The sequence below is a fragment of the Annulohypoxylon truncatum genome (assembly GCF_022578515.1).
Source record: "Annulohypoxylon truncatum strain CBS 140777 unplaced genomic scaffold F4807scaffold_13, whole genome shotgun sequence".
NCBI lineage: Eukaryota > Fungi > Ascomycota > Sordariomycetes > Xylariales > Hypoxylaceae > Annulohypoxylon > Annulohypoxylon truncatum.
The window spans coordinates 318,846-346,775 of record NW_025953799.1 but is presented as its reverse complement, the minus strand read 5'-3'; the positions used below and the strand labels follow the sequence as shown (position 1 = coordinate 346,775).

At 51.1% G+C, this 27,930-nt stretch overlaps 8 protein-coding genes across 8 annotated transcripts; 5 read left to right on the top strand and 3 right to left on the bottom strand.

The window, feature by feature from the left end:
- The first annotated feature begins 377 nt into the window (after window positions 1–377).
- Window positions 378–4,348, top strand: F4807DRAFT_423184 (TBC domain-containing protein). Its single transcript, XM_047997752.1, has 3 exons — window positions 378–2,227; window positions 2,295–3,402; window positions 3,455–4,348. Exons 1-3 carry the CDS (start codon window positions 873–875, stop codon window positions 3,815–3,817), a joined length of 2,826 nt encoding a protein of 941 aa, XP_047854901.1. The 5' UTR covers window positions 378–872; the 3' UTR covers window positions 3,818–4,348.
- Window positions 4,349–4,676: 328 nt separating this feature from the next.
- F4807DRAFT_423183 (uncharacterized protein) lies at window positions 4,677–6,198 on the top strand (the record flags this gene model as incomplete). Its single annotated transcript, XM_047997751.1, has 2 exons — window positions 4,677–5,923; window positions 6,010–6,198. The coding sequence occupies exons 1-2, from the start codon at window positions 5,198–5,200 to the stop codon at window positions 6,196–6,198; spliced, it is 915 nt and encodes a 304-aa protein (XP_047854900.1). The 5' UTR covers window positions 4,677–5,197.
- A 627-nt stretch (window positions 6,199–6,825) lies between these two features.
- On the top strand, window positions 6,826–8,010 carry F4807DRAFT_63182 (uncharacterized protein). Its single transcript, XM_048003292.1, has one exon. It carries the CDS (start codon window positions 7,392–7,394, stop codon window positions 7,821–7,823), a length of 432 nt encoding a protein of 143 aa, XP_047854899.1. The 5' UTR covers window positions 6,826–7,391; the 3' UTR covers window positions 7,824–8,010.
- A 545-nt stretch (window positions 8,011–8,555) lies between these two features.
- On the bottom strand, window positions 8,556–10,842 carry F4807DRAFT_63178 (FAD/NAD(P)-binding domain-containing protein). Its single transcript, XM_048003291.1, has 2 exons — window positions 10,285–10,842; window positions 8,556–10,235 (listed from the first exon to the last, which is right to left on the bottom strand). The coding sequence occupies exons 1-2, from the start codon at window positions 10,609–10,611 to the stop codon at window positions 8,694–8,696; spliced, it is 1,869 nt and encodes a 622-aa protein (XP_047854898.1). The 5' UTR covers window positions 10,612–10,842; the 3' UTR covers window positions 8,556–8,693.
- A 232-nt stretch (window positions 10,843–11,074) lies between these two features.
- Window positions 11,075–12,696, top strand: F4807DRAFT_451370 (nitrilotriacetate monooxygenase component A; the record flags this gene model as incomplete). Its single annotated transcript, XM_048000231.1, has 4 exons — window positions 11,075–11,158; window positions 11,206–11,394; window positions 11,455–11,702; window positions 11,760–12,696. 4 exons carry the CDS (start codon window positions 11,075–11,077, stop codon window positions 12,694–12,696), a joined length of 1,458 nt encoding a protein of 485 aa, XP_047854897.1.
- A 744-nt stretch (window positions 12,697–13,440) lies between these two features.
- Window positions 13,441–15,309, top strand: F4807DRAFT_459750 (Nitrilotriacetate monooxygenase component A/pristinamycin IIA synthase subunit A; the record flags this gene model as incomplete). The annotated part of the gene is made up of 8 exons (XM_048001412.1): window positions 13,441–13,498; window positions 13,554–13,694; window positions 13,757–13,961; window positions 14,011–14,023; window positions 14,082–14,141; window positions 14,206–14,762; window positions 14,845–15,022; window positions 15,085–15,309. The coding sequence occupies 8 exons, from the start codon at window positions 13,441–13,443 to the stop codon at window positions 15,307–15,309; spliced, it is 1,437 nt and encodes a 478-aa protein (XP_047854896.1).
- A 5,288-nt stretch (window positions 15,310–20,597) lies between these two features.
- On the bottom strand, window positions 20,598–22,683 carry F4807DRAFT_467150 (uncharacterized protein; the record flags this gene model as incomplete). The annotated part of the gene is made up of 2 exons (XM_048002453.1): window positions 20,598–21,628; window positions 21,699–22,683. 2 exons carry the CDS (start codon window positions 22,681–22,683, stop codon window positions 21,144–21,146), a joined length of 1,470 nt encoding a protein of 489 aa, XP_047854895.1. The 3' UTR covers window positions 20,598–21,143.
- A 2,980-nt stretch (window positions 22,684–25,663) lies between these two features.
- F4807DRAFT_423121 (uncharacterized protein) lies at window positions 25,664–26,306 on the bottom strand. The gene is made up of 2 exons (XM_047997750.1): window positions 26,080–26,306; window positions 25,664–26,012 (listed from the first exon to the last, which is right to left on the bottom strand). The coding sequence occupies exon 2, from the start codon at window positions 25,999–26,001 to the stop codon at window positions 25,747–25,749; it is 255 nt and encodes an 84-aa protein (XP_047854894.1). The 5' UTR covers window positions 26,002–26,012; window positions 26,080–26,306; the 3' UTR covers window positions 25,664–25,746.
- Between the last annotated feature and the right edge of the window lie 1,624 nt (window positions 26,307–27,930).

Below are 27,930 nucleotides of genomic sequence, written 5' to 3'. Positions count from 1 at the left end.
TAGTAATACCGCAATACCGCAACACCGCACAACGTCCTAATGGAATTGCTGCCGCCACGACATCCGCTTTTGCACCTTTGCAACCTGCATGCTGGCCAGATCAGATGAACCCTGGCTAAGTCCAATTTTCCCTGGTTCTTCAAGACAAACATATTAAAGCAACCCGCAGCCACGGGCTTGTGATAGCCCAAGAAAAAAGTATGTACTTGTTTGCAAATTCACGACGTCGGTTGTGTAAGTCACCCAAAACATCCAAGACATTTCAGTCACAAGCACATACCTACATGTACTAACACTTAACAGCATTGGTTGAACATTGAACGCATGCCATTTCCCAATTCGTCTTTTGGTTCCAATATTTTAAGTTCACAAACATTTTTTAACGAAAGAAACGAGGAAGGTATAGATCACAAGCTTCATTTTTAGTCTAGGCTTCCTTCTCCCCAGGTACTGAAGGCACTGAATCGTGCTTGGTCATATACACACTAAACTTTCTCTCCTCATTGCACCTTTTCTATAATTGGCTTTTTCTCTCCTTGAACAACCCTCCCATTACCTAGAACAGAATCGCGCTAACATATAGCTAGTTATTTGGATCGGTGGGAGTGGGGGACTAGGCTTAAGGGACCTTATGCCGTGACTCGCAACGAAAAACGGGGATACCGTTCTTCACGAAGTAAATAAAGAAGAATCGCCATCTCTACCACGATCCCTTGGACGTGTCTTTACTACTTAAACAAGCTCCTCGCAGCTTGTCAAGGTCAAGCCCTTCAACCGTTGCTGGCAGCTTATGCTCAAGTGTCACACCAGACACCATATAAGCCATAGGCCAATTTCCGGAAATTGATCCTTGAGCGCAGTCACAGAGACAAATGTATTCGGTACACTCAGCCACAATGTTCGGAGTTACACCAGGCACAGTACCTTATGTGCCTCCGCCAACACCCCAAAAGAACTCACCCCCTCGGTACAGGTCTAAGTCTTCGAGTCTTGTTCCTTTCAGGGACGAGTCCAAGTTAGTTGCCTTGCGATACGACCAGACCGTACAAGCTGAGCCGCCAATACCAATACCACCACCTCGATCTTCTCGTCGTCCACCACCACGCCCTATTTCTTGCGACACGGCTCGGTCTCCCGTAGTGGTACCACCTCCTCGACCCGCTCCTCCTACCGAGCAGCACCCCGCTTTGAGAACCATCAGTAGCCCGCGAATAGAGGCAATTGAAAAGCGAGATTCCGGCCACTCTCCCGCGACACCATCAAGTTCTTGGACCATTCGCGAAGATAGCGAAACAGATGACGAGGACCCTTTCGCTTATGAAAACATTCAGAAGTTTCCTGAAATTAAGCCGCTCGCTTTAGTAACCCGCTCTGCATCCCCTTCCATTTATGCGAGAGTGAGCGAATCCGGTAGTAGGGCTAGCGCTCCTTCTATCTCGCCTGCGCTGTCAGATGGCGAAACTGTTTCACCGACATCACCAAATACGCCATCTTCTAATTTCTCAAGGTTTGCTCGAAGCTTTAGTTTGCGATCGAGCCGATCAAACTCGTCTAAATCCTCGTTTACGAAAATGAAGCGTCTACGGAAGAAACCTGCAAATGATGGACACGATGGGGGCCCGGGCGTTGGGAACCCCGGCTATCCACTAAACGGGCAGGACCGCTCGGCGCCTAAATCCCTTAGCGGCAGTTTATCGCCAGTATCTGACCCCCATGGTTCTCCAATTATTTCTACGACTATCCCCACCGAGAGCTTATTAGAAGACGACTTTATGACCCAGCTGTCCTTCTCCAAGCGTGGTAGCATCATCTTCGGTGCCAAACATCCGCGTACATCTTTTAGGGACGCGGGCACCATGGCCGACCAAGAGACCGCTGTCGCGAACGAAAACGCCGACCTTGAACAATCTAGAGAACCGCGCTCTTTTCCTCTTGTTCCTACGAAGACCTCTGCCAGCGCAAACACGAAGGAACCTGCCAAATCCTCAACGTTAGCCTCAGGGGCACCCGACAATGCCAAAACCAACTCCCTACCGCCCACACCTCGTCACCCCCCTCCTAGCGTCCGGGTGATATCTGCCGAGGCCGAGAAGGAATCTCAAAAGGTGAGATCGCTCTATGAATCCGGGGAAGGTCTCAATTGGGAAGAGGGAGCGGGATGCTCGTCGATTGACGGACGTCCCCAATCCTCAGCAGAACACCCACCAAGAAAGAATGAGAACGACGCGTACGGTTTCCTTATCTATCCAAATTCAATACCTTTTTATCGTGCTAACAAGTCGTGCTCCGTATAGGTCAAGCGAGCCGGCTGGAAACCCTATACCACTCTCGGTTTCTATTTCGTCGCCACAAGATAGGGAGTTGCGACGACAACACGAATTAGCCGGAGGAATCGAAGATTGGGAAGGGGTCCACGTTGGGGACGTCGATCGTTACGGTTTCATTTCTGTTCAACAACCACGCGAAACGCGACCGGCCACGGCATACGAAACCACATCTGTCCACTATTCGGAGCGCAAGCAGCGAAATGTTCTGGTCCGCAAAGATGCGGCGTCGCTTTCGTCGAGACTTAAGCGCGGGCCCCGAAGAAAGCTGTCGGCCCGCTCTTTGAACACGCAGGCGTCGGGATTATCCACAGCATCCCACCGATCCGCTCTGTCGGCAATTCGCCAAGCCACGAACTTATTGCCGCACAACCGGGACAGGAAATTGTTAGATGAGGCCGGAGATATCCTTGCCTCACACCCAGGCCTGTCGCATACCGACGAAGATGGGTCGGCTGAGAAAAAATTGACCGAGTCGAAGTTGAAGGAGACGGAGCGCGCTGAGAAATGGCGAAGGATGGCCAAAATAGTGAAAGCCGGTGCGGATGGGCAAGGTATGGTGTTCGAGTTTGACGTGAAACATCCGAAGCTAGTCGAACGGACGTGGAAGGGCATTCCTGACTGTTGGCGATCGTCAGCTTGGTACTCGTTCCTCTCCGCCAGTGCCAAGGCTAGCAACGAACCGTCTGCCACAGACGACGAGCTTAAGGCCGATTTTCACCGGCTCATCGAGGAACCGTCGCCGGACGATGGCCAGATAGACCTAGATGTACCCCGGACCATCAACCAGCACATCATGTTTCGAAGGAGATACAGAGGTGGCCAGCGGTTGCTTTTTCGAGTACTGCACTCTCTATCTCTTTACTTCCCTGAGACGGGCTACGTTCAGGGCATGGCACCGCTGGCAGCAACCTTTCTAAGTTACTTTGACGAAGAGAGATGTTTTATAATGCTGGTGCGGCTTTGGAAATATCGCGGTCTCAATCGAATATACCAGTCAGGATTTGTGGAGCTCATGGCTGCTCTGAAAGACTTCGAGCAGGATTGGTTGGCTAGCAGGGACGTGGCTTCGAAGCTTGTAAGTTATTAACTCTTGATACCTGATTCCAACTTCTGCTGACATCTGTTAGTCTGAGCTCTGCATCGATCCAACCGCGTATGCTACTAAGTGGTATCTTACTCTCTTCAATCTATCGATACCCTTTGCCGTCCAACTTCGTGTATGGGACGCTTTTCTTTTGCTTGGTTCATCGCCAGACGTTCCCTCTACTCCGAGCAAATCTGCAGTAGAGCAGCCGTCATCCAAAGGACTGGAAATTCTCCACGCGACCAGTCTTGCCATTATCGACACGCTCCGACCTGCCCTTCTCGACTCCGATTTCGAGAACGCGATGAAGTCTCTTACTTCCTGGATTCCTATCAAAGACGCCCAGGGATTCATGGACCTTGTGCAATTAGAATACAAGCGGCATCAGAGCAAGCAGAAGATCTAGGGGACACTACTGCTATTATGATGCACTGCTTGAATTGGACTTGGTATTTATTCAGCGACTTCCACGACTCCAGAAGGCGGAAACACGGGCTGCCTTCTTCAAACTAATATTCTCGAATGTATAATCTCGCTACAAGCTGGGTGGAATATATCATACTGGCTGGCGAGCCAGCGACGACGGGATGATCTCGTCCCCCAAACATCGTTCAGGTCGCGACAAGGACTTGACCTAATATCAGATTCCCTTTGTTTTCCGGAGAAGCGGTGATGTTTGTTGACGGTGAACTACATGGTGTAGGGCACGGGAGAGGTTGATGGATGGTTCTCGCACTATACCCCCTATGCATTCGATGGACGGTTAACGAATGGGAAAACTGGTTGCTCACGTTGATTATTCCTCCTACACAATACTATTATTTAATAAGGAGTCATACTGCATAGCCGAATGGAAGGCCTGTTGGCTATGCTCCCTAAACTATGGTCTAGTACTTTGTCCTAGAACTACTATGATAATATAATTTGATTTACCTCGTTTGCCTGTCTTTGATCGTGTCTCCGGACTTAACTCCAAATTATATTCTAGGCACCGACTTTTTTATATGAGACTTTTTTATATGAGACTTTTTTATATGAAGTAGGAGTAAGTGGCTTGAACATGGATTACCCTCCCTTCGGCTAAGGCGTTATCTTGGGCTAGCTTGCCACCATGGATCTCACTGCAGATAATCATGGCGTCCGGTTCGTGATAGCCGATATTAAATAACCCCGATTGGGAAATCGGGCAGTTGGAGAAGTTTCGCGCGGATAGGGCTGAATTCACGATGGCTTTTAGTTGATTCAGCTTATCCCACCATTCCAGGGACCAGAAATTTTTACTCAGAGCTCTGAATACCGCTATTCTTCTCGTAACATTGCATTAATATGATGTTATATGACAATCGACAACGTTGTTGCCCCGGGATGATCCCAAAGAATATCCTAATTTGGAAAGATGCTGCGCTGGGCTGAGACTTTAGCCCACGCGTAGTTGGGCAAGCAATTGGTCTGTCGTTACACAAGCATCCATGCGAGTTATCGAAGCCGTCGAAGGATCTGGCTTCACACCACACACCCCGGGCGGTGGGGGCTGTAAATGCTGGCCTGATAGGTGTATCTGGTAGGACTTTCTATATGTAAATGTTATAAGCGCGCTTAAGGATAGTAGCTGAAGAACGTGTATCACGAAGACCTTCTTTTAAGAAGCTAAGATACCTATTTAATTGACTAGGCCTCCCTCACCTTGTCCTTCCTTTCACATACACGTACGTGCGTACAGAGCACATACTACTCATTTCCATTCCCTTCGATTCAAACACACCTTCAAACATCTAAACCTCTAAAAATGGGAGACAAAACGGCAGAGAAAATGGTAGTAGACGCAAAGGCGGACTCCAAAGCCGGCTCGTCATCATCATCAAAAGCAGCAGACTCGAAAGACCCGCCGCCGCCGTACTCGTTCGCGGCGCCTCCCGGCGAACTCCAGCCACCGCAGGCGCAACCGCAAGGCCGACCGGCCAAGATCCCGCGCCAGTTCCCCCCCGCGTTCAACATGTACCGCGACGGCGGGCTCGGCGGGCGCCACTACACGCTGGGCGAGCACCAGGACCGGCCGCTGTACGCGGTGGCGCTGCACACGGGGTTCTCGGGCAAGCCGGACGTGGTGCTGCATAACGGGCCGAGCGATAGCCGCCCGCCCCTCGCGGCGGCGGAGAAAAGCGGCTGGAGCTCGCGCGGCACGGTGTACCTCCCGCCCGTGCCTGGTCTGAGTCTGGGTACGGGACCGGGAAATGGCGGGATACCGGCTGCGCAGGAGAAGTTTGAGACGGGCGGGGGACCGTTCGGGCATAAGACTTTTTCGTTTGGGATTGAGACGGGTGTAGGGGAGGGCCAGAGGAGGGAGATGTTCGAGTGGAGACACTCTTCTTCGGGCGCGGTTAAGGGGCTCGGGGGGCGAGGTGCCGGGTGGAAGCTTTGCCGCTTGGCGAATGGGCCGCCGGCGGGTGTGCAGGCTGCGGAGTTTGTGCAGGGCGGGGAGAGGGGGAGTGATGGGCGGGAGGTCGTTGCTGTGGTACGTCGTATATTTTTTTCGTTCCTGTTCACACATTTACCTACCTACCTGCTTAACTAGTATACATACTGACATCGTGGCGATAGTGGGCCTGGGCTAGCGGGAGCATGACGAAGACGTGGAAGTTCCAGTTCCTCGGGTCCGGCGCGAACGGCGTGCTGGGCGAGCGCTGGGCGGTCATGGCGGTCATGACGGCGCTGAAGATGTGGGACATCGAGAGGCGCGCGAGGCAGAACGCCCGCGCTAACGCCGGTGCGGCCGGTGGTGGAGCTTAGGTTGCTCTGGCTGCTGGTATGTAGTCCTCCGGGACTACTTTCTTTTGAAAAGGAAATATGCGTGGCTCGCGCATTGCTGTTGCTTGTTCATCATATTCCTTATTGTTCCCGAAGTCTTATTATGGCGCGTGGGTCCTCGACTGCTGGACTGTCCCCTGAGAATTCAACTCTAAGTATGTACTTATACCCTATGAAGTAACAAAATCTATTTATCTCGTTGTTTGAACTTGTTGTCGAAAAGTATCTCCTTATGTTCAATGCTATGAGCGTTGCTTGGTTGACAAATCAAGATCTATGATGTTTATCTTTACCATACCAGTACAGGCCCATAAAGGACCCTGGATCGACTCCCTGTCTGCGGCGAGGCTTAGCTCAACCTCGATTAACGTCGAGTCCACACTTTACATAGTGGACAGAGTGGATGATATGACATTCTATGCAAGTGAGGACCAACAATTTTCTTCTTTTGGATTCATGGTCCGTTGATTCCCAACCACCGTACCACCGTACTCGTGGCTTATCACCGTCGACTCCTCTGCTCCTGTAACAAAACTCACCGCATCCATACTTGTGGAATGGGTCTCTTATTAGTGATCACTAATCGCTAGCATCCTTCGGCCTTGCAGTAGTAATTGCTTGATGATTTGAAATAGTATAAAAAGCTCCGCTAAACGGGTTCTAATGGGCCATTGAAATACTAGACAGACTAGATCGACTAACTATATTTTCCAACCGCGCGGTGCTCATCGTTGACGGTGTCGATCGAAAAGTCCCCGTGGAGTAAACTGCTAGGCATACAAATTACAAGGGGTGTTGTAGGGCGCTGGTCAAGGGTATGGATGGACAGCTGAAGCTGATCATTTTGCTGTGCCGCATGGTGTAAAATAACATATCGACTCAGGGGATCGCGCACGACGATTTCTTTTCGTCTAGAGAAATCTCGATACACGTACTCCCTCTCTCGCGACCTTTTTCTCACTTTGGCATCGAGTAGAATCAGCCCTATGGCATGATAAGTCATTACTTTACAGACAGCGAACTCGCCGCCCTAACCCACACTAATTCCCACGTCATCGACCTTCTAAGAAAATATTTTGAGTTCACGATACTACCGTCATTGACGAGTTAATCCGGCGGTAATCAACAGCGAGTTCCAGCGCCATCACGGAACCGCCCGTGGTGACGGACATGCTATGCCGCAAGACGGGCACCTCTCTACCGGCTCTATAGTCGGTATCGTATTCGCCGTCATGGGCTTCCTCACCTCCATCTCACTACACATATTCTTCCACCTACGCAGGGAAAAGAAAAGAGAGCAGAAGGAGAGGGAAGAGAAAGAAAAGGCAGATAGGGAAAAGGCGGACCTCGAGAAGGGAAACGCGGACGGCTCCACCCCTACGATCGAGGAAGGAGGCCTCGCTCCCAAGCCGGAACTCGAGGGTACTATGGTCGGCGCCGTGATGCCGAAGATGGAACTCGACTCGCAGCCCGTAGCGGAGCTTCCCAACGTATCACGCGTAGGAGAATTAGACGGATCGCCGTCCGCATCAACGTCGCAGCTTGGCCAGAAATCAGCATCGACGCCGACCAAACAGCCTGGTGTTGCATACGAGTTACCTGGTTAAACCACTACTTCATTCGAAATCGATTACATACTTGGCGTTTTATATCTTGGATACGGAAGGGTTATATACCACGGCCTTTCAGCCACACGGAACGGACTTCCCCAACTATCGTCGAAATCCAGAGCGAGTATCTTCAGCGGGTGTTTTCGGGGAAGAATCTAGATTATACCATGTTCATTTAAATACAAATACAGAAACAATTGAGATACCCAGAGGGTTTTAGCATGGCAGTCCAATGGCTCGAATTTTGATACGCTGTCTTTTTTTGCCTGACCTTAGATCGCGGAGGATCTAATCCTCGAGTCTGACAAATATGCGAGTCTACCGAGAGAAAAGATTAGAAGGGATAAAGATGTTGTATTGGTTAAGTTCTCTTAGACCTTGGATCTCATTGTGGAGATCTTAAATACTAGTACAGTATTAATCGCACCTTCCTGCCAAGTATACTCCATCTCCGAGACGGCAACGCCCATTGTGGTACCTTGACTAGTACCTAGATTTGAAGCTTATTTTGCTTGGCATGACACATGGGGGTCTTTAAAGGTTTTATTGAATTGGAAGTCGCTGACGAAATATAACCCTAGAAATCTATAACAGACGGCTCACCACGAATACCTAAACATGGCATGTATGAATGCCGCCAATAACATCATGAACAAACACATCTCTTGTGAGGATACCTACTCTTGCGCTGCGGGTCTAGTGGCTATTTTTTATTGCTATTCTTCAGTAGGTATGGTAAATTAACGCCAAGTGACATCCTCGAATATTCCGCGTTTCTCCTCTAGCAACTCCGTATCTCAATGCTAAGTGGCATATCGAGAATATCCATTGAAATCTCGACCAAGAGTTCCCCAAGACCGAACCGCTTCAAGGCAGACCCCACCAGCTCTCATGCACATCCCTCAGATCGACCGTAGCCGGGTCCTTGATATACGGCGTAATGTCACTGCTCAAATCCTCCTCCTTCCTCGTGCTCCCGTTGCCGAAGTACCAAGCCAGCCTGTTGCCACTCTCGGACAAGTACTCGTACTCCCAGTCCTCCCAGCGCGGGTCGCGCAGGACGATAGTCACATGGGCCGCGCTGCCGGGCCAGAGCCCGTGTATCCTGCCGCCGGCCCGGCCGCCGTTGTACCAGGAGCTGCAGTTCTCGGAGAGCACGGTCGTAGCGAAAAACGCGTCGGAGTACGCGACGAAGTCGTCCGTAGCCGCGCGCGAAGGCTGCACGGTCCTGATGCCCTCGCGCGCCACCTTGCGCAGCAGCTTCGCGAAGAAGCTGACCTGCACCTCGACGCTGTGCGGCACCGTGCCCGACCTGCCGGACCCGTGCGGCCCGTGCACGAAGCCCAGATTCGGGAAGCCGGGCGTCGCCGTGCCCAGGTACGAGTAAGGGAACCCGAACTCGCCGTCCTGGCGCCAGAGCTGCGAGAGGTCCTTTCCGAGGGCCCGGATCGGGAAGGGCGGCACAAGGTCCACGTTGGCGCCGGTGGCGCAGAAGACGGCGTCGACGGGCCGGTGCTTGCCGTCTACGGTCTCGATGCCGGTCGCGGTGAAGCGCGCGATGCGCGTCTGGATGTACTCGACGTTGTCCTCGGTGATGGCCTCGAAGTAGTTGGGCCCGGGCGTGAGGCGGCGACAGTGCGGCGAGAAGTCCGGGATGATGCGCTCGAAGAGGTCCGGGTGCTTGGCGAGCCGCTTCCGGATCAGCTCCGTGTACTCCGCGCGCGACTTCTGGCTCAGCTCCGAGCCCTTGAGCCAGCTGGAGAAGCCGCGCCAGTACTTGGCCTCGAGACCCTTCCGGAACTTAATGTACTCTTGGGGGTCCTTGAAGGACTCGCGCAGCTCGGCCGATATGGGGATCGGCTCGATGGAGGTGTCGTCGCCGGCGAAGGAGGCCGTCACCCAGGTCTTGTTCCGCGCGTAGTGGTCCAGGTGCTTGACGCGCTTCTGCAGGTTGGAAGTGAGTTGTATGCCGCTTGCGCCGTTGCCGATGATCGCTACGCTCTTCCCGTTAGGGTCAAATGTCGGATCCCAGTTGGACGCGTGTCGGAGAAGGCCCTTGAAGTCGTTTATGCCGGGGTAATTGGGTAGTTTCCAGGCGTTGAAGCGGCCGATGGCCGTCAGAACAAAGTCAAACTCTTGGCTAGACGTCTCTCCGGTGCTGAGGTTATGCACCTTTACGTTCCAGACCGACTTCTTCTCGTCCCAGCTTAGCTCTTCTACCTTCTGCGAGAGCTGCAGATGCTGGTACACGTCGTACTTCCGCGCAAGTCCCTGCCAGTAATCGCGGATCTCCCGACCCTGAGCGAATTGCTCCGACCATTGGGTATTCGGGGAGAAGCTGGTCTGATATACGTGAGCTGGTACATCGCACCTAACTCCTGGGTATATATTTTCAAACCACGTTCCGCCCTGTATTAAGTTAGGTTAAATCTCTTGGGCTTTTGACAGCAATACTTACCACGTCGGCGTTCTTCTCGAATATTGTTAGCTTTATACCAGGGACCTTAGCGGGGAGAAGTATGCCAGCTAGGACTCCGGAAAGCCCTGCGCCAATGACGGCAACTCTTAACTGTCTTGGTTCATCGATATACCGGTTTTCTAATTTGAGGGTTGGGACAGGATAGCTTGAGAATTCTGGCTCTTTAAGGAGTTGCTCGGCCACTTCTTCCGCCTTTACTACCGGTACTTTTACGCCATTAGTTGACTTGTCCGAGGCTTCTTGGGGTAATGGAGATGGCGTTGCTCCATTTGTATTAGGAGTTTGTTCTAAGCCCTCGACAGTCATATTGCCCAAGTTAACCACCTTCGTACAGCAGAAACAAAAATTCAACCAAATGAATTTTATGTCTAATCATACTAAATATGACAGGTCAGGATCCGAGACTTATAGCCGCCAGACTGAAGTTATCTTGAAGCGCGTTATCATTCGACTAGAGCCAAGTCGCCCACCTACTACGGCATTTATAGGCAAAGCACGCAATAGCCCCCGCGTCTTTGCACCTCCGCTATAGGACGTCCGGGTAGCAATCAACACTCACGACTGACACCATCCCCTAGTTACTATTGTTGCATTGAGATTAGTTCAATGTCGTGATACACTTGCCGACATGGAAGAGACCTCTCTATATCATCTCCAGCTAGGCCCGTCCGGAACGTATGATGATCGCTTATCAAGAGTGGCGTCGTTGACTCTGGGCAAATTATACTGAAACAAGCTTCTTAGAATAGCGCATGTCAATAAACTCAAGATGGCTTCCCCGGAGAAGAAGCAGATTTTCTTGAACGCATTTGATATGTCCACTATTGGTCATCTCTCACCTGGTCAATGGAAGGTAAGTGTCTAATACCTTAATAAGACGTCTCACTAACAACTCATCAGAATCCCGTAGATAAATCAGCTACAAAGCGCAATCTTGACTATTGGATAGAGCTAGCCAAGCTACTAGACAGGGGAGGATTTAATGCATTATTTCTCGCTGATACATACGGAGGTTACGATACCTATGAAGGGAGCCTTGACAACTGTATCAGACGAGCCGCTCAATGGCCTGTCACCGATCCTACGATCGTAGGTTAATTAGAAATATTATTCAGTCAAACGGCAAGAAGTCTAATCATTTCGAAATAGCCAATCGCAGCAATGGCAGCGGTGACGAAGAATCTGTCTTTCGCCATTACCGCATCAACATCATTTGAGCCCCCTTTTCTGCTAGCCAAACGATTTTCTACTCTTGACCATTTTACGGGAGGTCGTTTTGGGTGGAATATCGTTACCTCCTGGAAAAAAGCGGCCTTCAAAGCCATTGGTCTTGAGAACCCTATTGAGCACGATGAGCGGTATCGCCAAGCTGACGAATATTTGAAAGTGCTATACAAGTTAGTTATCAGAAACCGCCCTTCGATAATGCGATGAGACTAAAAGAGTACCTGTAGGCTCTGGGAGGGGTCGTGGGCAGATGATGCCATATCCCCTGACCCGGCGAACGACAGCTATGCGGATCCGGATAAAATTCGCACCATTAATCATAAGGGGAAATACTTCTCTTTAAACACGCGACATATCGTCGATCCGTCTCCTCAGCGGACTCCATTTCTATTCCAAGCCGGAACCTCAGCGGCGGGCTCCGAATTCGCCGCGACGCACGCGGAAGCTATCTTCGTGTCCTCGCACTCACCAAGTATTCTCCGGCCAAAGATAGCCAAGATCCGGGAGCTAGCCGCGTCCAAAGGCAGGGACCCGCGCTCGCTCAAGTTCTTCGCGACATACACGCCCATCATCGGGCGCACGGACGAGGAGGCGCGCGGGAAGTACGAGGAGCTGCAGAAGTACACCTCGGTGATCGGGGGCCTCGTCCTCGTCAGCGGGTGGACCGGCATCGACCTGTCCAAGATCCCGCTGGACCAGGAGCTCTCGGCGGCGGACTCGCTGGAGGCGAACAAAGTGCGCAGCATCCTGGACGCGTTCACGACGACGAGCGAGGACATCCCGAAGTGGACGCCCCGCGTGGTCGCGCAGAAGGCGTCGATCGGCGGCCTCGGACACATCGCGATTGGGAGCCCGCAGACCGTCGCTGATGATATGGAGCGCTGGATAAGGGACGGCGATTTGGACGGGTTCAATATCGGCTACGTGACTACGCCCGGCACGTTCGAGGAGGTCGTCGACCTCTTGATCCCGGAGCTGCGGCGTCGTGGGCTTTACCCTGATCCGTTGCCGGAAGGGGAGAAGTTGACTGCGCGCGAGAGGATATACGGAAAGGGGCAGAATGGGCTGAGGGATGACCATGTTGGGTCTACGTATAAGTATGACCGGTACCAAGAGGAACCGCCATTTGTTGAGGATGAACGTGCTCAGGGTGGAGATGAATAAGGTCTTCTTGTAAGAAAAAAGCTGGAGGCTGTCATTTTCTAAGGATTGCTCTTCTACGGTCAATTAAAGGAGCTCGGAATAGTTGCATTATCATACTGCTCATCCAGTTGTTTCCGGTGAATATAGGTAAGTATGACAACAGTCTCAATAGCAGAATAACTATCTAAATGTGAAAAAATCCATTATATTGCTCATAGAACGGCTTGTTCCGCTAATCGTTCTGGTTGATCCAATGCGAGGAGACTCGTGATAGGGGTTGGTTCTAAGGTGACCTCATCTCACTTAACATCAATACCTAGCCAGACAACGATTACCAATTATTAAAAGCTATTATCTATCAATTCCCCACTCCCCATTGGATTGATACCTTCTCCTTCTACCGGAGTACGACGATGATCGCGGTTGCGACAATCTACCTAGAACCCCGCCCTAGTAGCTCCATTGCGTGATCGAAGTCGTCGTGTTGCGTGATCACAGCCAAGCAAGCCGGGACGCCAAACCATGCGGATAGCAACGCGCACATGCTACCGATACGATATCACGTAGTGCCGGCTAGCGGGCAAAGGTTCGCCGGCATTCGGAGGCGATGCTATTCGACTACCAAGGTAAGATGTTTAGCTTCGGTATAGTCAAGGGGGTATATCATCCGTTCTCCCGACAGCAGTCACCGAGGGGACTTTGTCAGTAATTCAACTTCCACATACGTATCTATTCTATCGAAAGAATACGATAGGAGCAGGAAATATGAGTAATGAGTCAAAGCCGAAGAAGAGCCTTGTGCTCAATGCTTTCGTGGAGATGTGTAAGTCCCAACCACCCTCAAGAGTGAAATATCACCGGCTTATACCGTATTTCAGGCAGCGGGCACCAGAGCCCTGGTCTATGGAGACACCCCGAAGATGAGTCGTGGCGCTTCAACGAAGTATCTCACTGGGTTGAGCTGGCAAAGTTACTAGAAGATGCCAAATTCCACGGCATCTTCATCGCTGACGTTCTTGGTCTGAAATACCCAACGTCTCGTCAATATCCACCAGACAATAATCGCTAACCGTAAAGGTAGGGGGATACGACGTCTACCGCAACTCCTTAGATCCGGCCAAGATCTCAGGGGCTCAATGGCCGGTAAATGAGCCTTTCGCGGTTGTCGCTGCCATGGCTGCGGCGACGAAGAGTATCGGCTTCGGTGTCACAGCTTCCACTACATACGAGCAGCCGTATCATTTTGCAAGGCGATTATCTACAGTCGATCACTTAACTAAAGGACGGTATGTTCTAACGTCTCATCCCTGACGAAACTTGACTGATCGCATGTAGGCTGGGCTGGAATGTTAGTTAACAAGACCTATGGAATCGTCTACCTGGACATTAACTGAATAAATATCTAGATTGTCACAAGTTACCTCGACTCCGCCGCCAAAAACTTGGGCTACACCGAGCAACCAAAGGTAAGATCATATAGCCCCAATAATACTACGTGGGGGCGCGGTACTAAGAAGACACCAACACCAGCACGACGACCGCTACGCGCAAGCCGAAGAGTACGTCAAAGTAGTCTACAAGCTCCTCGAGTCCTCCTGGCGCGACGATGCGGTGAAACTCGACCGCGAGAAGGGGATCTACACGCAGCCGGACCTAGTGCGACCCATCAACCACCGCGGCAAGTACTTCAGCGTCCCGGGGCCGCACATCTGCCAGCCGAGCCCGCAGCGCACGCCGCTGATCCTGCAGGCGGGCACGTCGCGCGCGGGCAAGCGGTTCGCGGCGCAGAACGCCGAGGCCATCTTCGTCTCGGCCCACGCGCCCGAGGTGTGCGCGCGCAGCATCGCCGAGGTGCGCGAGCCGGCCCGGACCGCGTTCGCCCGCGGCCCGGCCAACATCAAGGTCCTCGCGCTCGTCACGCCGATCCTCGGGCGCACCGAGGACGAGGCCCGCGCCAAGCTGGCCGAGTACCGCAGGTACGCCTCGCACGAGGGCGCCCTCGCTCTGTTCGGCGGCTGGACGGGCATCGATCTGAGTAAATACGGGGAGGATGAGGAGCTGAGACAGGTCGAGAGCAATGCTGTGCGGTAAGCGATGTGTTCATGCACCACCCAACCCCCTATTCCTATTCCTATTCCTCTTCATGATGTTAACGTTGGGTGTTTTAAGATCAACTGTCGAGGGCTATGCTAGATTTGCCCCGGGTACTTCCAAGTGGACGAGGCAGACAGTTGCGGAGCACGTCGCTATCGGCGGCAACGGCCCAATCTTCGTGGGGACTCCCTCGCAAGTGGCTGATGGACTCGAAGTCTGGGTCAACGAGGCGGACGTTGACGGGTTCAACTTCGTAAGTATTGCACCAATAACACCCCCTTAGCCGAATCCGCCTTCTTACATGAATTTACCTAGGCATACGCATTATTCCCACAGTCGTTCAAGGACATCATTGAGCTCCTACTTCCTGAGCTCCGCCGCCGAGGCCTGTTCTGGGACGATTATGCCGTACCCGGAGGGACTTACAGGGAGAACTTCTACCAGAAGCCGGGCCAGGCCGGCCCACTTGACGAGCATATCGTTTCGTCGTATAGGTGGAAGGCGGGCGTGCCTCCAGGAGAGCACGTCATTCCGGAATAAGACACCCCCTGAAAACGTGTCCGTGGGCTATGGGATCCATATCATCAACGAATATCTAGGTAGCTTTGACGGCGCGTAGGTACCTAGGTAGATAGGTATCTTGGGATGATACTAGGCGGAAAAGCTTAGGACGCAAAAGTTCATGTACTTGTAAATTCTCACTTACCCATAGTCGGATAACGAAACAAAAGTTCAAAGTCCTGCAATTAGTAATAGGAACCTATCATAGCCCATATCCTCTCCCATCCTACTCCTCTCGTAACGACGCCCGCTTGCCCCATCCAAATATCACACGTGCGTATACGAGGCCTCCGGCGCCCGTTTAATTACCAAAAGACCCAATGTGAGATCGTGAGGCTTGATTTGACGTTGGCATACGGCTTACATACGGCTTCACTGCCGGGCGATCATCACAGCCGCACCAAACCCTAACCATTCCTGGAAACAAAACACGAAGAGGCCCCGACTAAGCAGGAAAGAGGGCCAGAAAACGATATTAGCATCGCAAGGCTAAACGAAAGAAGGCAAAGCAGAGACGGGCGAGACCATTAAAATTCGGAGGAGCGTCGATAGATAATCCCACAAACATATCCAAAACGAACAACGAAACTAAGTATCGAGCCCCCCCATCGCGGCCCATAACTTCGATCTTCGTTGACGCCACCGTAGAAGGATCCGGCTAACGTCTCCCGAGCGTACCAGCTTATGTACTGCGCCCTAAGTAACTAGGTACGGTACATACACACTATCCCCATATCTATCGACAGGATTCTCGTCCCGTACCCACCGCTCGCTGCACGCTCTTTTAGACGTGCGTACATATATAGGTAGATACACACATATGTACCCGCGCGCACGCACGCACGTTCCCAAAGCGTCCGAGCACCTCGTCCCCATTAGATCATCGTGCGCCGGGAAGGACATGTGGCTGCCCTGCCTAGACAGGTCTCTGGGCGTCCTTTTTTTTCGTGGCTCCCTCCCTAGCGGGTGCCCGATTCGGAAATATCCTCATCCCGAATCGGGCAGGAAAGGAAATCCTTCAGCTAAGCTAGCCGGGGGAGGAGGGGTTTAGCTGAGCTTCCTCGTCTCCCGCTCTATACATATACCTAGTAGCAGCAGTAGCAGCAGCAGCAGCAGCAGTAGTAGTAGTAGTCTAGGTATGTATGTAAGTTAATAAATGGGAACCTAGGTATTGGGCGGATGGGGATCCTCCTCCTCTTCCTCCTCCTCCACCACCATCTCCTCCCATTTTCGGGAGTTGTAGTAATGTGGGCGGCGCCCGTTAGGGGAAAGAGAAACGTAAGGCTCTCGTCGCATTCGGATGAGGGCAGCGCTCCTGTACCTACCTAGTAATTTCGCGTGCGTTTTTTGCGCCCACGACCACGCGTTTTTGGCTTTTCTTACCTGCCGCGACACATGCGGTTGTAACGAAGAGAGAGAGAGAAGCGTCCACTGAGCCTCTCCCTGCCTAACTAGGTAGGTACCAGGTAGGAAGCTAGTAGGTAGGGCGCAAGGCAGAGGAGGCGTATTTGGCTGGGGAGTGATTCCGAAACTCATCTCATTACATAGGATGTATCTGTGTATGTAGGTAGGTACGTATGTAGGGTTGAGATGAAAATCCGCATGTCATGGCATGCCACTGACACATCAATCACACATGCCGACAATCAAATATCAGATCAGCCACGGGGCTTGCTTTCGTCAACAACAGCAACAAATAACAGCTTCGGATCGGAAAACGGCCGAATAGACGTTCCGCGGGGCTTGCTTGCCCAATGCCATTATCCAACGTTCTTACGTTCTCTTTTTGCTACCTTAGCTTGAGGGTACCGTTGCATTCCTTGCCCTGTATTGAGTATGTAGGTGTATGTGGGTGCATGTAGGTTGTGTTTCGGATAGATTGCTCTTATTAAGAAGCAGCAGCGCCAGAAAAGACAACCTTGGAAGAGAGACACCCACCACCAAAAAGAGCCAAGCTTTTTCTGCGCCTGCGAGGCGCTGCTGCGCCCGGCATTGGCTGCTCCCGTTTTCTGCCGCAGATGGGTGTTGCTCTGTCGAATGAGCGAAGAGGTAATGGACATGCTCTGCTGCCTACTAATTGCACCTAAGGGACCTAATGTATGTAGGTACCGGGGCGTCGCGCATGCAGTCAGCGTCTCATGCCGCCACAGCGTCGCATCGCAGCTCCGCTTTGGGCTGTTTGTCTTTCCCTGCTGCGTGAGTTTCTGTTGGAAAGGAAAAAAAACAAGGACGGTTGCTGACGGCGACGGCAATGGTGGCCTCGGGCCGCCTGTTGTGGTCGCGTCGCGTCCAGTCCAGCGCCAGAAAGGGTGAGCCAACCACGCTTCGATGTCGATGTCGATGGGATGTTCCCGCGAGCGGCTTGGGTAACAGTAACAGCGGAAGAGGCGCCCGGCGTTATTGTTACCTACCTACCTATACCTGCCTACAACCTCCCTACATACGTACATGCAGGGCCAGACGCACCCGGGAATTAACTACCTGGGCAGACAAGACGGAAATATTCTCGAAATCTTGGTTACTCTTCGGTGAGAGCTATGGTTCCTGGAGCCGTCTTGGTCTGGATCCTCTCCACTACGTTACCTACCGACTGGAACGCGCTTGTGTGTCGTCATCGTCGAAAGAATGCGGAAGAAGAAGAAGCGAAAGAATACTAAGAATACTACCTTTCTCTTGTGCCGGGACGCACCCATCTGGATTACATACCGTAAGTCTCTCTTCCTGTCCTAAGATCCGATGGTGAGATATCCGCCACGGGTTTCGCGAACGAGACGGCAGATGACGCCGGCCACATTGCTGAGTCCAAATTGGGATCTAAATAAAGAAAAGGCGCAGACTACGGAAGGTAGTTTTAATGCAAAAAAGAAGGTGATAAGTGTTCGTGAGGAAAAATTGACCGATTCTGGCTCGAAGGAATCACACCAAGCTCCCGAAAGGGGCCCTGATCTGCGGTCGCACTTCTCATACGCCTACTCGTAACCGGGTGTCGTCATGGTTCAGAGGCCGAGATGCGAGCCGCTACTGCGAGTCATCATGCATCTTCGTGCAATTGATATGCAACCCGTGGCGGCTATATAGCGTTGCCTGGGAAAGAGGACGCCCGTGATGCATGTTTGTATGCATGTAGGTCTAGGTAGGTAAACAAACAAACATGCAAGTATTTGCGCAGGTCGTTTCGAAGGCGGCTTTGTCGCATGATTTGGAATAGCTCGAACGGAGTCGCGTCGGTTCCTCCTGGAACCATCCCATACATAGGGTAGGGACCATCTCCGCGGTGTAGGTGAAGAAGTTACCTAGGTAAGTAGCACTGACGGGGTAGCAGGGAGTTCCGGCGACTAGCTTAAGAATCCCTCCCCCTTCCGAGGGGAAGGGATGCGTCTTACATCCATATCTCGATGCGGATGTGTATGGAGGATTACCTCGGCATTGAAAATGCTGTGCCTTTTTGTTCTTTCGACTGAGGCGCATCCATCCCTAACCCCGGAATGGTCAAAGGGCTGGTGAGTAGTTGGGAAGGAAGCGAGAGTAAAGCAAAAACTGCAAGGTTAGTGATGGTTGTTTCCCAAGTGCCGTCGATATCAGGTCACGGATGGTGGGTAGCGAGGCGGAAATGGCGTCGAGATGGTGCTGATATAAGCTCAAGCCTTCGAGAACACTTAGCTTACGAATCCGCGGATGGCGATAGGCATTGCCCATAATACAATTGCCGTCTTGGCTTGATCCCAGTTTAAGCCCGTCAAGGTAGGTACCTACTTAAGGCTTTTAGTTCTCATCTCGTGGTTTAGATGAACGCACATCTGTGGAGTTGACAGCGGCAATTGCAACATAGGGCCTATTCCGTCCACGCGACGTCTTCAACTCCTTAGTGCTATCCGATCATGTATATCTTGCTAATAATAGCAGATTCTAGATCGCGACGTAGGAACGCTATTGAGTAGTAGCATACTGCGGAAGAAACTTAAGCACCTAGAAAGATCATGGTCAGCAAGTTTATTCTATTCTCGGAGACTTGTCCACGACCTTACGTGCGTCGACCGCAGTTGCATGTCCGATTTGGGATTTATGATATGAGAATGATGATGGGATGAGGTGAGAAAAGAAGAAAGGGGAAGAGCAACCTCGGATCTGCCACACCTTCCCTCCTCATCCCCTAAAAAAAGAGCAGGAACTCCCCATTTCCCCCACGGGGGAAGGTAGATGAAAGAGGTGGTTACAATGTACATGTCGTTGCATCGCTTGATGGGATAAGCGGTTGGGGCGCATGTGGGCGCGAATCACGATTTGGTCAGACTAACCTACTTAGCCGTCTGGCGCGCGGGTATTTTCGCATCTTCTTTTGATCACTTTTTTCGCTTATCCTTCCTCGCGTTTCCTACCCTCTCGTCCGCGGACGGTGGACGGAGGTAAGTAAGTAAGCAAGCAGACAATGTGTAGGTACCTACTTTGGCAGTAGACACAGTCAAGTATCGTGCATGGGAGCCCGGGCATTGCTACGTGCCTCTAGGCGTAGGTGACACATGTGGCTGGCGGTCGTGTCGCCGCCACGACTCGGATAAGAAAGCCCGTTCTCTTGGCCGATGAATCACTTGTCGACCTTCTCCCTTCTCCTGTATGCGACGGTGGTCGAATGTGCAACTCTTAGCGAACAAGCACCTTATTCCGTACATACATACAGCCCTCTCACCTCTCTGTTGTGCGACGGTACCGAAGAACCTATATTAAGCAACCGACCAATCTTCCCGACGGCCTGCGCGCTGTCGTGCTTAATCAGTCCAGATTTCTCCAGCCCTTTCCCGTGTCACCCAAACAACGCCTGTGGACAAATCATTAAATCTCCGATAATTGTCAGGCCTGGCCGGCCAATGGCATCGCGCTAGTAATATATCGTAGATGTACAAATAACAATACGAACGTCCTGGGCGTCGGAAGAAGAGGCGAGCCATTGTATTAGGATACGCGAGAAACTATCCGCTTCTGGTGTCTCTGCGTCTCTGCGTCTCTGCATGAGGCTCTCATCAAGCCATTTTTCTGCGTACGAAAAAGCTTGATTTTTTTTTTTTTTTTTTTTCACACGAGTGACCATTCTCGAGAGAAGCCAGAAATCGATGAGTAAAAAAGTTTCAGTTCGTGATCGGATTGATCATCATCATCTCTCTGAACTCGACTGCGGCTATAACCATAGTTACCTAGATATATAATACACGCCGCATGAATAAACTCCCAGTCTTGTCCCCAACCGTAAAGACGCCTACCCCTTTTTTCACATGGTATCTATTGTAATGTACAGGCTCAAATGCGAATTTCCCGAAAAAAATGATGTGGAAAAAAAAGTCCGGTGTCCAGAAACTCCAGGTCCTCTTTTTCCTGACCCTATATTCTCCACACCGTAGAATGCTTTTTGTCCGTCGTTGTGTCCCCAAGTATGCAGATGGATGATTTAATACAGTTGTGATGCGAGCTAGTAGTTACAGTGAATTCCAGATGATCGTCGTAGCCGAACCATCTCATCCTAGACTGCGTTCTTTCTTGACAATATTTGGAAAGTTGACCTGGCGCATCTGTAGTCGCTTGTGTCCAGCCGTGGTCTCGATGGTCAGGTATTTGAGGAGAAAACCACCCTCTTCGATTGTTTGTTAAATTATCGCGTGCTAGTAACGTCCAGGATAATCTAAGCAATATTAGATATCCGAATTTGTCTGTCGTGAGATCTGGGCTCGCTTCCAGAATCTAGCATGAATTCCCCCTCTCCCAAAATTCGCCTCGGAGGCTGAAACGCGGTCGGACGCCATTATCCCACGCAAAAAAGTATGATCTTAATCAGTTTCCCGCCCAGGACCAGGATGACCCGTGGCTGATCCTACCCCAGCTGCGACACCACCACGCGACCTTTCTTCCGACGTCGCCGGCGAATTTCGTCGTTCGCCCTCGCCCTGCTGCGTCCTCATTTCCGACGGATATCGTGGAGATGGCTGATCTGACAGTAACGACGAAACCGAGTGAGCACCGCTCCGAGGTTGCTGCTGCTGCGATGGTTCGCCCCCGCCTGCTTCTCTCGACGGTCCAAGGCCAGGTGAGAGTCCTCGGTGAGGACCGAAAGGTTCAATTCGACCACGTCCCGCAGATCGATAGGTCGAAATGTCACTTCTCTGCCGGGAATGGCCTCGCCGTCGACCCGGTGGAGGGTTTGATAACGGTGATCCTCCATGTTGCCCGAAAGGTGGTGACCTAAATCGCGTTTGGCTCGGCGGAGGCGCTGGTTGCTGAGGACCAGTCGCTTTTCGTTTCTTAGGCGATTCTACTAATTATCGAAAGGCAACATTAGCCAAGACAAGGTTTTTTTCACTTGCTCGTTTTGGATTTTGACAAACCAGAAGGCGTTCCTGGCTGGTTAGAGCCTCCGTGGGTAGTCGGTGGTTGCCAATGATGGAAATATATCGATGGTGACTGAGTCTCTTGTTGTTGAGGAGCTCCCTGTTGCTGCGCTAATGCGTGTGCTGGGTGAGGAATACCAGACGGCCCGCCGGGCCCTTCGCCCGTACTTAATCGGGGCAGAGCAGAGCCTCCCAATGGTCTTCCCACGCCTCCACCCATACTCAAAGTGTGCGCTCTCGGCCTTGGAGAGCCAGGCCCTGGATAAGGGACAAAGCTCGCCTGGGCGCCCGATCCAGATCCTGGCGTTGACGGAACTCCGTACTGCTGTCCTCCATACTGTTGAGACTCTCTCCGGGCCTCCGGTGACGGCATAATCTGTGCTGTGTGCGCCTGCTGCGACATTATATACTGTTGCGCCCAGTCGAGAGCCGCCTGTGGGAGCGTTCCGCCGCTCATACCAGCAAACATAAGTGGCACCATTGGCGGTGGGATGCCGCGATCCAAAGATGTTCGGAGCATATCGTATTCTAATCTTCTCTGTTCTAGACGCAACCCCTCTTGTCTTGTCTTCTCTTCTTCCTGTCTCCTCCTCTCTTCTTCGGCCTTAGCCATCAGCCAACTTCTCATCGACTCCTCGGAACTCTGGTGCGGTGGTGGTGGTAATGTACCAAGCGACTGACTATGTGGTGAAGGGACTGGTGCCCCTTGTGAATGTAAAGGTGGCCCCGGAGCTGGTGGGTGAGGAGGGCCAGGAGCCGGGGGCGGTGGTGGTTGAGCTAGTGTCATGGCTGCCGGGAGAGGCAGGCCACGATGAGGCGCTGACATGGGCTTGGTAGATGGGCTCTGCTTCTGTGGGAGAGCTAGATATGGCTTCTGCAAAGGGTCCTGGATACTCAAGGGGGGCGAAGATCGAGGCGGCGTCGGTAGGTCATGGACAGGCCGGTACCCGTGATGAACTGGCTGCTTGGATGTGAGCATCATCTCGGTAGTAGAGGTGAAGAGAAACTAGACGATGACGTGGGGATGCATGCTAGGGGTTAGAAAAGAGCCGAGCGACGAGAAGTTGAGGGTGTATGCGGGAAACGAAGAGGTGGTGAATAACCTTTGCATAAGAAAGCTGGTGAGGGCGGCCAGCTAAGAGAAGGGATAGGACACGATCGGGGCTTATGGAACTTTTGGATCCTTAAGCCCAGCCTCATTTGAAGATCGGTGCCAGACACATGGGTAGTACTTTCTAAAGGATTAACTAGGGGGGAGGAGGAGTTGTGGTAGTTTGTTGCGTGGTATTTTGGGCGTTGCAACTGGACATGCGCCGACACAGCAGCGGTCGAGGAACCCTGGACGTCCTGGGAGGATCGGTGCCCAAAGTAGCTCCAAGTCTCGGGAAACACCAAGTGGGAAAGATCTTGGAACGGGACGAGAATGTGTGCCGATAGACAGATTCTACCACTTGACGCCGTTTTAGGCAATGCCCGAAGCGGAAAGTAGACGTCGTCCTGAGTGTGGAGTAAACGAGGGCCTGGCTTATCTAGAGGTAATGTGCGAACGTATGGACCTGGGAGATTTCATACAAGAACCGTAGACCGTCCTAACCGGATAGGAAGGAAATGAAAATTGAGAAGAAAACTTAGGTAGCTGAGCCGGATAGTTGGAACAGTTCTTAGTACCGGGTCCGTTTACGAAAGCCGCGATGAGAGTCGTCCGAATCAGAGGTAACCACTCGCTGTCAAAGTGAGCCGTTGCCTAGGCATGTTAGGTGAAACCGTTGCTAGCAAGAAACTAAGTGGTCTAGGTCGCCGGTTCAAAGAGTAGAACAGGAAGCTACTAAAGTAGAAGAGTGAGAGAAAAAGAAGAAGCTGCCGAATAGCAAGCTCGAGAGCTAGAGAGGTTTAGCTACGCAGGGTTAGCTCGAGGTAGTAGTTGAAGAGTGGCTGAAGAGTTGACGAGGCGTGCCTGAAGAGAGGAGGAAAGAGGAGGGGAAGCCTTCTTTTCACGCCACTACAATGACGAGGCTGATCAAGCTGGCGAGTACAGATCAGATCAACTTGGCCTGTCCTTGCTCTCCGTTAATAATTTTTCCAGGGTTGAGAGGCCCTGTCCCTCGCACAATAGGGCAGGGTTGCCAGCCCGACCTTGGACCTTGGGATGGCGTGTTTATAGGGCTAGTGCGGTATCTTTTCGCCGCAGGACCCCTTTTTCTAGTACATTTTCCATGGTAAATACATAAATACATCCTACATGGTGACATAGTAAACGACTAACCTACCCCGTTTCGAACTCGAGTTTGAAGGAAGCACAGGGCCGGGGGGTGGAAGACTTACCATGCAGGGTCGATCCCTCGACGTCGGAAAAAGAATGTCAAGGAGGATCCAAGAGTGACGAGCGAATCAGCAAGTGTGGGGGGGTGTGGGAAGTATTAGCAAAGCGGCTACCTAGCACTGTTTAGCTGCTTGCTTGACTAAGTAAGTAGGTAGAGGTGAATGGAGAATGGTGAGTGGTGAGTGGTGAATGGAGGTGGATGGATTGAAGAAGTGGAGTCTCGTAGAAGAGTGAAGACTGCACGGCGCATATGTGGGCAGATGGGACGAAAACTAATAAATAGACGCTTTTCTGTTGTAAGACGTGTCAAGAGCTCGAGACTTGGGCATAAGACGGCGCAGAGAATTCTCGCGAAGAGATCTAGAATTCGGCCGATCTCTTTTCTGCTCTTCTCTCTCCGTAGCGCTCTGCCAGGTTGAACGTGTAGGTATGTAAGTGTACAAAGTGTAAGTGTAAGTTGTAAGTTGTAAGTGGTAAGTGGGAGGAGTTTTACCAGGTTAATGAGCTTGGTAAATCTACTTACATAGCAGTATAATCGGATACATAATACCTGATACCTGATACCTGGATGGATATAGGCAATACTATGTAGTGTAGGCAGGCACACAACGTAGAAGCTAGACCCGGGTCTAGGTATATGGATCTATATTATGTATTTTTATGATCCAGTATACATAGCATACCATGTATGCATGTATGTGAGGGTATGTACATAGGTGAGAGTTATGTATAGACATTATGTATATTTGTATATATGTAGTTAGGGGATCCAACAGAGACCGTTGGTAAGTGCGAAACTAATATGGATAGGTTCTAAAGGGGCAAGTACAGTGCAGAATGTACTTGCTCAGCGTTCTATACCGGGCTTGGAAAAAAGAGCGTCAGCAGCTGAAAAGTGGAGTACCTTTTTTTCGCGCTCGAGGTATGTGGATAAGTACATGGTTACAGGAATATCTACCTACATTCGATAGAAAATAGCCTAGATCTATTGGTTACTTGATGGGCTGAGCAGCATACAATCCACATACATACATACGTATGTACCATACCATATGTACTTTCTATACCTAGTCAGGAGGCCGCCTTAGACAAGACCCAACTCTCGAGTCATGCCGCGAGAAGGGATAAGAAGGAGTGTGCAAATAACTGATCTCCTCCAGTCTCCCCCCAGTCAACAGAGCCCGTAACCCAGGTAAAGTCGTTGTTTGTGTGGGTGCGTGCGTGTACATATGTATGTAGGTAAGTATGTGTGTATGTGTGGCTGTACGAAGCAGACATATCTATCTACTACATCCATTGAAGCTCTCCCACTCGCACTCTCCCCCAGCTCGTGTACCCCAGCTGCCTATGTGCCGTATGTATGTTGTATGTATGTACAAGACCGAGAAACTAGAAAGTTGCTAGGTCGGGACGTAAGTACTCCATACCGTGCGTGACTGTACGGAATCGACGCCGGTTCTTCCAGTTTAGCGTATGCAGGCATGTAGGCATGTGTAGGTAGTCTGCATGGAAGAATGCACTCGACAAAAACCCCAAGCTCAAGTGATGTGAGCGAGCAGGTAAGCAACGAGTTTCAATACGTCTCGTTGCATCAAAGTATGATATACGGTAGATACCTAAGTATGAGGTTTGAGACTCTTGTGCAGTGTAACCTACCATAGCTTGGATATAGTCTAAGTGTATACTATGTAATGAAGTCTTTCATAAAATATCAAGGCATCATGCCTAGCTGACATGCGTCCCTCCACGGTTCGAGCAAAAGCAAAGTATGCACGATGGCGGGGTCTTGCTATTATTCCTCAAAACCAGGGGTTCGCCCATCCTGTAACCAACCTGTAAGATTCCAACGCCAACGATGTAAGCTGTAAGAGGGTTGTGAATATTCCCGATCTCGCAACAACCTGATAACGCGCAACGCGCAACGGGAACAAACAATCCTAGCATCTTGGCAGCTGACTTCCCCTTTGGAAAGATCAGCATTACCCGTATACCTACATAGGATCAGTCTAGGTTGGGTAGGTCGAAAAAAGGGTAGTTGGATAAATAAGATATACGAACAACAGTAATACAATTACCATATTACATTAGAGAGGTAAAGTTCGATACTGCGGCTGCTGCGGCCGCGTGGCTGCGGGTGCTTGTCCCTTGCCTGGGGGAGGAGACTAACACTTAGGAGAGATCTGACCTGACTAACTACCTAGGTAGACCTGACTCGACAAAGAAAAAAAAATGGCGATTTATTTACATATCTAGCAAGAACGCCGTGTCTCGGGACCGAAAGTCTTGACCGTGTTATGTTGTTTCGATTATGTATGGGTAAAGAAACAATCTAGTCTACTGTACAGATCTGTAGGCATTGAGCAATCAAAAATCGAATAGGCCAGGTATTTGCATATCTGCATGGTTTCGCCTTCTCGCAGCCCTTGTCGGCAATGTTTCAAAGTCAGCCTGATTAGGCAAGTCGATCTTTCATATTTAGACGTTTCAACTAAGGCGGAAGACTGGGGGGTTCGGGGAATTGAAGGAGGGCTGCAATAACGTGGTAGTAGCTCGTCACATACATACTATGTACCATAATACCATACAATATGTAGTACATAGCGTATAAATTGCGGTCATTTTCCAGAGTCGCTCAGCCGGGTCGACCATCCCAGTCCGCGGAATGAGAATTACCTCATCTAGATCCGACATTCGACATTTGACCAATGCTGTCCTGTGGAAAGAAGGAGAAGGAGAAAAAGAACCCGCTCTGAAACATCGATCATGTACTTTTACTGTTTTTTTACGACAAGGGGTTTCGGGTTTTCGATGCCGGGGGTTGACAATTATGTCGAAATAGGGAAAGGCTATCGTTGTTGCAGACATTTCAGTGGCGGAGCGTAGGGCGATTGACGGGAGGGGTTGTGGATTAAACCAGTTAGATCAATTGAGACTAAAGGAGGGGCAGGAGTTCGAAAATGCGCTAAGCCACAAGAATTCTTTTCGAGTCGAGTCTCTTTCTTCTCCCTCCTCCTCATAGGACGAACCAGGATAGCGAAGGGAGAGTACATACACTTGGTATGTACATACAATCCCAACGACCCTGAACATGCAGCCCAAGTGCTTCACACCTTACATGGGATAACATGGGTTGCATGCAGAAATCTGGTAACGCTGCTTATTTACACGAAGCCATCGCCCAATGTCCATGTCGTATTCTCGAGCGTTTCCATTCTCTCGTCACGACCTTGATAGTTTTAGAACGGAGTCCTTACAATTAACGAGTAATTATGTTGGTAAGATTCGTCGTAACAGATAGACTCAGATGCAACTATTCCCAACCGAATACGGTCTTTTCGTCCTTTTATCACGCCCAGCTTACATAGTATCCAGCTTGTCCAGCTCATCCCGCTCATCCAATTCCAACCCCGTACTTTCTTCCGTGCTACATGTGGCACCCCTCCGTGTAAGCCAGCATACATACCTACATACATACATGATGTAGTGCCATAGTTGACCTGACCCTGGACCACTTCAATGTTCCTTACCCGGATTTAACTCCTTGTCAAAAGCCTTCCCGTGTGTGCTGAAGATAGCGAACATGTCGAGTCATCAGGTGATGAATGTAAATGCCGGCATTCAAGGTTGCTTTTAACCTTACGTCATGCCTGGCTCAAAGCCCTGCCGAGGGCGAAGAGTTTACCATATGGATATGGACAAGGAATACCGCGTGGATTTTGCATTGATGCTACTGTTTTGGGTCACGTTCGCCGTTGCGATTCTCGTTATAGTAGGTTTTTGCTAGGTACGAATTTCAGCTTCGTGGCTACTGGGTGGCTGCCAGGTATGTTACAGTAGTCTATCGACGCCATAACCGAATGCTGCCGCTTGGCGCTAGGACGCAAATTCGGTACGGCAGAATTTGCTAGC

Coding starts and splice junctions, on each gene's coding strand:
- F4807DRAFT_423184 (XM_047997752.1), top strand. CDS start 873: ATGTATTCGGTACACTCAGCCACAATGTTCGGAGTTACACCAGGCACA. Junction 2,228..2,294: donor AGAAAGAATGAGAACGACGC/GTACGGTTTCCT, acceptor TGCTCCGTATAG/GTCAAGCGAGCCGGCTGGAA. Junction 3,403..3,454: donor GGGACGTGGCTTCGAAGCTT/GTAAGTTATTAA, acceptor GACATCTGTTAG/TCTGAGCTCTGCATCGATCC.
- F4807DRAFT_63182 (XM_048003292.1), top strand. CDS start 7,392: ATGCCGCAAGACGGGCACCTCTCTACCGGCTCTATAGTCGGTATCGTA.
- F4807DRAFT_63178 (XM_048003291.1), bottom strand. CDS start 10,611: ATGACTGTCGAGGGCTTAGAACAAACTCCTAATACAAATGGAGCAACG. Junction 10,236..10,284: donor TCGAGAAGAACGCCGACGTG/GTAAGTATTGCT, acceptor AACTTAATACAG/GGCGGAACGTGGTTTGAAAA.
- F4807DRAFT_423121 (XM_047997750.1), bottom strand. CDS start 26,001: ATGCTGATCTTTCCAAAGGGGAAGTCAGCTGCCAAGATGCTAGGATTG.